This window comes from Cornus florida, unplaced genomic scaffold (assembly GCF_030987335.1).
Source record: "Cornus florida cultivar Cherokee Brave unplaced genomic scaffold, ASM3098733v1 CherokeeBrave_3.0.0_Hap2_Chr04, whole genome shotgun sequence".
Lineage (NCBI taxonomy): Eukaryota > Viridiplantae > Streptophyta > Magnoliopsida > Cornales > Cornaceae > Cornus > Cornus florida.
In genome coordinates this window covers 90,184,322-90,194,094 of record NW_026775574.1, presented here as the reverse complement: position 1 = coordinate 90,194,094, position 9,773 = coordinate 90,184,322, and the positions used below count along the sequence as shown (strand labels likewise).

Below are 9,773 nucleotides of genomic sequence, written 5' to 3'. Positions count from 1 at the left end.
AATTTTATTTTAATATTAAACCATAAGGTTATTTGTGATATACTAAGTCACACAATAGTGTGAGAGCGCGCGAAAGCGTTAAAGGCTAAAGTTTTTTAAAGTGAAAGCGTGATGAAAGCGTCCGTATATTAAGTTTAAAAAAATTATATCATGACATATATATTTTATATTTTTTTATTTATTTAAATTCATATGCAAATATATTCATTACTAGTTATTCCATTAATGGCATATGTGTAATAAATAAACTAATTTTCTTACTAATAAATGGGTGGTTTATTTGTAATATTCTTCAATTGGGAAGTTTTTTAGTGGTACATTTCCAACCATGTATTATATATATATATATATATATATATATATATATATATATAGTAGTATAGTAATGCCATACAGCTGAGGCACAGTTCAATTTAAATAATTAATGTATATATTAAGTAATAATGTAGGTAATAAATGCATAAATGCATATATGGTAATATATGTGTTTCATATTATTGGGACTGTAACGAATTTATCTATATAGAGTGAATTCGTATGAAAATCGCAAATTAAGAAAACAAATTCGCGAATTGCAAAAATTGAATTGGCGAATTTTAAAAAATAAAGTTAACCAAAATGCTGACGTGGACATGAAAAAAATACTGTTTATCCTCACTGAGGTACCATTTTTAGGCATATACGTACCACTTTTTATGCATCAAGTATCATTTTATTTAGGCATAGAAGTACCAATTTTATTCACTTAGGTACCACTTTTTGTATATCAGGTATCACTTTTTGTGCATCATGTATCATTTTGATGCACAAAAAGTGATATCTGTATGCACAAAAAGTGGTACATATGAACCTAAAAGTGGCACCTCAGTGAGGGTAAATAGTATTTTTTCATATATTTATTTTTTCAAAACTATTAGACTTTGACTCCATCAAATAATAAATATAAGTCATTAACACTATTTATATGTAATAATTTCTGATTTTACCCCAGCTGTATTTATTTATTTATTTTTATAAGTCGCCTAACGCTGTTACAAATATAAGTGATAAACGACGAGGTTTTACTTTATATCACTGTAGTAATATACAACACCACGTAACTTGCTGACTCCTGATCTCTGCCCTCCACGTGGAATGGTGTATGCCGTCTGATTGAGGAGCCAGATCCAATTGTTCCCGCTAGAAATATAGATCGCACACCGAGGGTAACTCCAAACCTCATTTCTGCATTTTCACTTTCACACATGGCTCCAACCAGAACCATGCGTCACCGGAGACGAAGGTATGCTCCGCCGGCATCTCTTGAGTGTCTCCGCCGCTACATCGCGGCGGATTTTGCTCAGTATGCTGCGATGGCAAAGGAGACCGTGCTCGAGAATCGGATTCAATTGGTGGAGTCCAAGCAGAAGGCGAGCGCGGATCGTGTTGCTTCTACGGAGAAGCGTATTGAGGATTTGCGCGGTGAGTTGCTTCGCGGCAGTTCGATAGCCGTTTCCACCGTGAATGAGTTGAAGCGCGTGGACGAGTTGATTCGTGTGCGCGTAATTGTTGCTCCCAGTGTCAGCGCGAAGACACGCGATGAGCTGGTGGAGCTTGCTAAAGAACTGAACGTCCACCTTGGTATGACTTCTTAATCACTCGAATTTGCAGAATATATATTGAATCCTTTTTTTTTAGCGATTATTGCATTGATACTAAATGGAATTTAGGTTTTTATTTATTTATTGATATTTTCTATTTCAGTGCTTTGATATTGTGTATTCCACTGCTTGGAAACCCCTTCATATACATATAAATCACCTCTGTTGCTACCAAAGTGCCCACAAAAGAGACTGAAAACTTAGGAGTAATTTGGGACTCGTACAACCAGCTTTTTTGTATTTTAATTGTTGTAGTCAATAATACCCAACCGAACAAGAGTATTGAGTGACTGTAGAACTAGTTTATTTAATATCATCCAGGATTTGGTTGGGAGCAGGGAGAAACCATGAATAAATTATACATTTTAGGAAAAATAAGAGATATGTCATAAATATTTGGCATTACACACACATATGTATCTCTTTGTATATGCATCTGTTCTCATGTTTATAACAAGTCCTGAAATCCATTTTGAGATCTATTTGCTGAGTATGGCTCGAATTTAAGTCACAGAACACTTAATTTTATGTCATTTGCCCGATCTTTGCCTTTTTAGAATTTTTTATTCTTGCTGCAAGGATATATTCTAAATTTTTAGCTTTTAGATCAAAATAAGATTCTCATTTTGAACTAGTTTCCTAAGTTCTACACTCAAAAAGAAATATATTTCATATGCGAAACCAGCCTATGCTGGTTTTGTCCTCAAGGGGCAGATTACAAAGCCTTTATACATAATATAGTTCCGGATATTGTAAAGCCCTCTATGATGAGATCCACCAAGACATTGAGGAAAAGTTGATGTTGTCATGCAGGTACCTAACAATTGTAAATGACATCACAAATTTCTTAATTTTAAAGTGGGAACAACGATGAGTCTCCAACAAACGCGCAACATCTTCCTTGAGATTTTCAAACACGAAAGAAGACCTCTTGGGCGTCCTAGTAGGCACCTTGTATTTTCCTTTTGGAATTTATATGTAGAAAATCGAGTCTCCATTTGTATTAGATATGATAATAAATTTGATAAATGTTCGAATTAAAGAAAATTTAGAAATTGATTAGAAAACATTATACGTATACAGTTATATATACATATGTATGTGTCTATATATACACGGACATGTAAGAAATAAAAATAGGTCATCTCACCATGAGATGACTGTGACTGCCTCTCTGGGTTTGGTTGAAGCTTGGTATTAAGTATAATACAAAATCACTAATGTGGAAAATTACTAAAAGTAAACAAAGCTCTAAAAATATAGAATCATGAGGAGCTACTGGATTTTCAATTGCTGCAAGTGTTGCGAGGCATATTGTGCAGTGTTTCGTATTTCAAATTTTTGTACAACAGAACATTTTTGTAAGCAAAGGATTCGCAGAGGATCAATTCCAAAATTTCTGTTATGGAACTCAGAACCTTTCAACAACACTCTTTGAGAATCTGCCAGAGATCAGCCTTTATATCTATTATCTAAAACAATCGCTAAACATTTTTAACAGTGAAAATTTAAGAAATAATATGGATTGCATGCCAAACAGAAAATTGTAACCTGTATACTCAAAGTCTAGGTAAAATCAGGCTACTGACCCAACTTCTTATAATTCATGTTCAATTCTATAAATTTTGGTCGGTCACATGGACCAGACACAAAGTACTTACATGTCCTGGTGGAGGTTGAATATGAGGCATTACTAACTACCATGGTCCCTGTACCCTTGGAGAACAAAAAAAAAAAAAAAAAAAAATTGCATGTTTGATTTTGGTCGGTCACATGGACCAGACACTAAGTACTTACATGTCCTGGTGGAGGTTGAATGTGAGGCATTACTAACTACCATGGTCCCTGTACCCTTGGAGAACAATAAATAAAAAATAAAAAATAAAAAATAAATAAAAAATTGCATGTTTGCATGCTCCACATGCACTACGTGTTGAGGATATATTTAGAGCTCTGCAACATACACCTTAAGAGCAATCCTTAGCTTCCTCCTAGGCTTTTTTAGTCCATGCAATTCAATTTCGAGCCACCGGCATATAAATGGGCATATGGTGCCACAACCTCCCTCTCAAGTTGATTTTGGTGGCCAACAATATTTATAGCAAACCCAATCACTGAAGTTCTGAGAATGGTCCTAGCAATCTTGTGGTCAACTATGAAGAAATACTAATGTTTGGGAGAGCTTGGATTGTGTGTTGTTGCGAAGTATACATGAAGCTGTGGGTGGGACTGGGAAGTTGAAAACCAGTTTTGTGGTCATGGAAGAAGAGTAGTGACTAATGAGGACCCATCAGATGGTGAGTACCCAAATAGTCCACCTGAGTCACCCCAGTTGGTCCTACGTAAGGGGTTGGAGAGGCCATACATGTAGGGTTCGTGGAATGGTTTTAGAATTAGTGACTAAAAGCAGTGTTCAAATCCAAGTTCAATTCCAATTCGGACAAGTTTTTTTTTATACATTTGAAGTGGTAATACAATTCTACTATAAATTGATGTGCTAACCAAAAATACATGTAGGTACCTAACAATTATAAATGGCAGCCACAAATTTCTTAATTTTAAAGTGCCAACTCCAATGAGTCTTCAACAAAGGTATAACATCTTCCTTGAGATTTTCATCCACGAAAGAAGACCTCTTGGGCGTCTTAGTATGCACCTCTCTTGGGTGTCTTAGTAGGCACCTTGTATTTTCCTTTTGGAATATATATATATATAAAAGTTTGAGAGTGACCATTTGTGTTAGATATGATAATAAATTTAATCAATGTTTGAATTAAAGAAAATTTAGATACTGATTAGAAAGCAGAATACATATACATATGCATGTGTCTATATATGCAAAGATATATAAGAAATGAAAATAGGCATAATTGATTTCTCACCATGACTACCTCCCTAAGTTTGATTGAAGCTTGGTATTAAGTATAATACAAGATGGCTCATGTGGAAAAGTACTAAAAGTAAAAACAAAACTCTAAAAATGCAGAATCATAGGAACTACTGGATTTACTAGGCTCTTAATCATATATAGCATAGATAACTTGAAATTAAATTGAATTTAAATGTATAATATACAGTTCTTAAACAAATGTAACACTATTATGCAAAACGATACCTGTGAGTTTAACTAGTTCTGATTATAAAAGCTTTTTTGAATTTATGTTGTTGGAATGTAATACTTCAAAAGAAGAAAAAAAGATGCTCCTAAGAGAATTTTTGCCCCTGAACTTGTCATATATCATATTAAAATGCATTTTTCATCATCATCATCTCATTGCCTTTATCCCAAATTACTAGGCGCTGTTAATTACGGGGAGGAGATATTGGCTTGAAACTTTGGCGGGAGAGTGAAGAATCAACAACTAAGACTTGAAGCTAACAATCAAAACTGTTAGCCTCAAGGATTCAACCCAAGGTTGTTTGGGTGATTTTGATGATGACAATCCATTAATAGTGTAGATTTAATGAGTTTACTTGAGTGTGCATATTAAAAATATCAAATTATCTTAAGCATCTCAAATTCTTTGGACTTTAAAGGAGACTTACAAGAAGATTCATAAAGCCACATGATCTTAGAACTCAAAGATCAAAAATCAAAGATCAATGGGTAAGCTGAAGTAAATCCAAGCCTCGTGATGATGGAACCCAAGAGCTCAAAGAATTTTTGATCAAAGACTTGGGTAGGCTAGTCTTGGGTAAGTGTTAGTATTTAATGTAGAGTTATTTTTGAAGCAATTTAATTTTTAAGCTCAACCCTTTTCTTAGTTGACTCCAGGACCTAATGCACCTCAATCATATCATTTTAATGGTTCCAAGACATGTAGCAATGGAGCTTGAATTTAATTGAACCATCTATAAGGTCCTACTTGATAGTGGAAGGTCAAATGAACTTTGTATCTCACAAATGAGCAAAAATCAGCAATCACAAATTCAGAAACTGAGAGCACTTAAACAGCCATTACTTTCAATGTGTGTGGAGTTTTTAAGGGGGGCCAAGTCCATTGCAGAATTCATCTTAAGAGATTGAATTTGGACATAAATTTGGCCTAATTTGGATTTAAAATAAGCGAGTTATTGCTGTTTGAAGTGGGATCTTTTATACAGAATTTCGTAGCAGGCTAAAAGACACAAAGTAGCCATCTACTTTGCAAAATCCAGTGCCTATGCTTTATGACCTGAATTAGAAATAGGCTCCTATAAAATATGCTGTAGAAAAAGTAGATCTAGAAGTAGCCGTCTAGAACTTCCATAGTATTGAGCTACAAGTACAAAAAGTTCAAATTTTGTTAGATCTAACCACACCCACTTGCACATTAAATGCCCCAACGACTATATCAACGGCTATATTCTTGAATGGCTGTATATACGTGTTCTCTTGAACATTTAACTAAGATTTATACAATTGCGCGTACACTTGTTGGTAGGAACCACCATTGAGCCAAAACTGGCTTATCTATCCTTGGGTTCATCATTGAAAACCTAGAGTTGAGCTTTTTCTTGCATACTTCATCTATAACTCTAGGATCATAACTCTAGGATCATACTTCATCTATTAACTTTTATTGAGGGACATTCATCATACTTGAGCTTCAACTCTTATCTATGGGACTTTTATTAGGGACACGTTCCCCTTTTGAACGTTTTTCTAATATATCTTTACTTATCAAAAAAAAAAAACTTTTTATCTATGGGACTTCACCCCAAGAAGAAGAATTGTCTTTTGTGCTGCAACTCTTATCTATTTCTTGTGAGAGAAATGGGATCACTTCATTGAAGCTTGTAAAGGCTTACTCTCGGCCTTGATATGAGAGATGGTCCACCCTTGGCCTTGAAATGAGGGAGGCTTTCTTTTGGCTTTGATGTGAGGTATGGGTTTTACTCTTGAGCCTGAAAAAGGAGTGGGTTCTCTCTTAGCCCGCAAAAGAGAGGGTTTTACTCTTGAGCCCGGAAAAGGAGCATGTAAGGGTTTGCTTTCCACCCGTGAAGGAAAACACTATAGTGGAATCCTCAAGATGTGCTCTTGAGGAATGGATGTAGGCAGGGATCGCCAAACCATGAAAACCTTCATGTCTGTGGGCTTGCTTTTCTCTATCTTAAACTCACTTTACATTTGCTAGTTATAGTTCTACTTGTTAAATTCCCATTTGCATATCAATTGTTTTATTTATGAATGCAATAAGATTTCTTGTTAAGGAGGATGGGATGAATTCTTGGTTTGAGTTGTGGAATTGTGGATTGAGTAGATTGTTTGTGGAATTGGGTTTACTTGTAGTAGTTGCACTTTTGATTTCATTTTCTTTTGCTATAATATAGTTGCACACAACATGTTTGAGAAAATGCTTAATCTGCACTGCCTTCACTTTATGCCTTTTAAATGTTGCATTTTCATTAGTTAAATATATTCACTCATTAAGATGTTAATAAAAGTAACTTAATCTAAACAAATATGTTAAAACATTAAGTGCTTGATAAGTGGAATTTAAGTTCAGCTCTCATCTCACATCCTTCTCCAAGATTCTCTCACTTGGGATAATTATTGCTAGCTTAAGATCTCCTACATTTTTATTGCATATATTTGATATTTTTGCTACATTTGAGCACTTTAATATACGTCACTTATATTGAGTGAATCTCTTCTCTTAATAGGTTCACATTTGAATAGCAAACTTTTAATTGGTAAAGTTTCTCATTGTTGCTAGAGACCCTATTAACCCTCCCCCCTCTCCCTCTTCCTACCCCTCCTCTTCACACACCCGCCCCCCCCCCCCCCCCCCCCCCCTCCTCTCTTCTTCTAGGGTTAATACGAACCTAGTCAACGTGAAATTACATTTTTTATGCTATTTACTGATGATATTGTTTGAATTATGAAAATATATTATGCACATGTACTAATATAGAAGTTTCAGATAAGTCAGTCTAATATGTATGGAATGTAATTTTAGCAAACTTAGAAGTACAAGTGGGTTGGGTATATTAGAGAATCACTAACTATATGGGAAAATTTATTACTCCTTTTCATCACTCGTAAATCACTTTCTATTCTTTTTCAAATCTTCTCTAAACTGTTCTAGTAGGGCTGGGGTTATGTTAGTTCAATATTACTGGCTATAATTTGAAAGACCAAAAGATGCACAATAGTTTTTAGTTGATCAACATATATCCCTATGAAATTATTGTTCTGCTTGTAGCTTGGAAAAGATGGAGGAGAAAACTTAACTTGGGCTATAATTATTTAGGTTTGTTCTATTTGGTGATCAAATACAAACTGATTGGTACGATTGATAAAAGATGTCATTGCCCAGTTTGATCCCATAGATCGAGGGTGGTACAGGACATACTAGGTACCTACCTAGTCTTTGCTGTTATATACAAAAAGTGGCACTTAAAACATGTATTAGATCTTACTGTTGATGATTGATCAAAGTTCAAGAATGGTCTCCAATACCACTAGCTACATGGGTAATGACTGCATGGTTAACATGATTGTGACCGCTAAAACACGACTCAACAAAATGTAAAAATAAAATAAAAAATGTCCAGGGGAGAATCACGAGAGCTTGATATGCATTATGGGTTTATTCCTGAATAGATTGACCTTTTCATATGATTGATAATCTAACATGAATACATTATGGAAAAATTGGAACTTGGCTGACAATGTGAGAAGTGATTTTTCACTGAGAAGCTGAACACCTCTATACTTGGCTTCAGTGAGAAACCAAACCTCGCTGGAAAAAGGTTATTTTGGTAATCATAGAGGCCACTTATTGGACTTAAAACCCTGTCATTTTCTTTGTGTTCAACCACTAGATGTCCAGTTTATGATATAACCATATGGGGTTCTATGGAAATGCTGTTTGAACTCCTTTAACTCTAATATGTTTGTAGTCATTTATGCCAACAGAAATGGCTATGCACGAGTTTCTGTTTCAATAAACTTTCAGGTCTACGAAGAAGGCAATGCTTTTCCACGAAAGAAAGGCTTCAAGGCATTCCATGTGGGAAAATTGTTCAAAACTATTATGTTATTACGGAGAGTAAATAAACAAGAACTAAGACTTGAAGTTTACAATTAAAACCATTTAGATTGTTTTTAGTGCTTAGAAGCTTTAGGCATGTACAGGAGCTTTATGGTTGCTTTTACAAGCGATTTTTCCAATTGTAGGATAGGATTTGTTAAGTTATTGTACAAGTGACTCATATTTACAACTCTCTCATATTTCTCTTTTTCCATTATTTTCTTCACCAATTTTGAGTTGCCTAAACATATGTTCATCAACTTCTTTGCAGTTTGATCCACTTGCATAGGAGAGGAACAAAAAGGCAGGCTGGTGTTTCCTACTCGATGTTTGTAACTTTCCTGTGTGTAACTGGATTTTTGGATTCCTATAACTTTGCTCTAAATCTGAACCCAAGGTGGTTTTTCTTATGATGTAGTCTATAATTTTTAGTTATTTGGTCTCTGTTGTTCCGGTCAATATAAACACATAGTTCACACACTCACAGCCATTTAGGTTCAACTTTTATGAATCTTTTGTTTATCCGTTACATGCAATTATGCAAATATGGCTTGCTTATTTTTGTTTGATGATGTGATTGTCCTCGAGAATGGAGAATCCTTAGACTACTATCCTTGCCTTGATCCATATGTTATGGACGGGAAATTCTCTTTTTCCATTCTTTTCTATTATATATTATGTTACGACTTCTTGGTGTTTGATTTTCTTGTCCCTTGTATTTCATTTGCGTTTTTTATATGGTTATACCTATTTATATTTTCATTTGTGCACATTGGATTATTTCTCTCTCTATTTAATTATCTAGTGCACATAGATTATTTAGTTGAATTAAATTTCATTATTTGCCTTGGACCTAGTGTTTTTTTTCCTACCTCTTGGACCTAGTTTACCCCCTTTTGGGTCGTCGTATGCTAAATAACACATTCAAAGTTTTAGGTTATTACATTACACACGATAAGTATTACTCTTATGAATGTTTGAATGAAAATTTTAAATTACATTAAACTATATTTAATATAATTATCTTATTATATTTAAATTATGTAATTAAATGAGCCTAAACCTGCTTTTCTTAATATCTATACTTCATAAAAACATACGAAGTGTTTATAAA

General features: G+C 34.4%; 1 protein-coding gene across 1 annotated transcript; it reads left to right on the top strand.

Moving 5' to 3' along the window:
* The first annotated feature begins 1,203 nt into the window (after positions 1-1,203).
* LOC132303858 (uncharacterized) lies at positions 1,204-9,228 on the top strand. The gene is made up of 2 exons (XM_059801305.1): positions 1,204-1,620; positions 8,931-9,228. Exons 1-2 carry the CDS (start codon positions 1,245-1,247, stop codon positions 8,933-8,935), a joined length of 381 nt encoding a protein of 126 aa, XP_059657288.1. The 5' UTR covers positions 1,204-1,244; the 3' UTR covers positions 8,936-9,228.
* Positions 9,229-9,773: the final 545 nt, after the last annotated feature.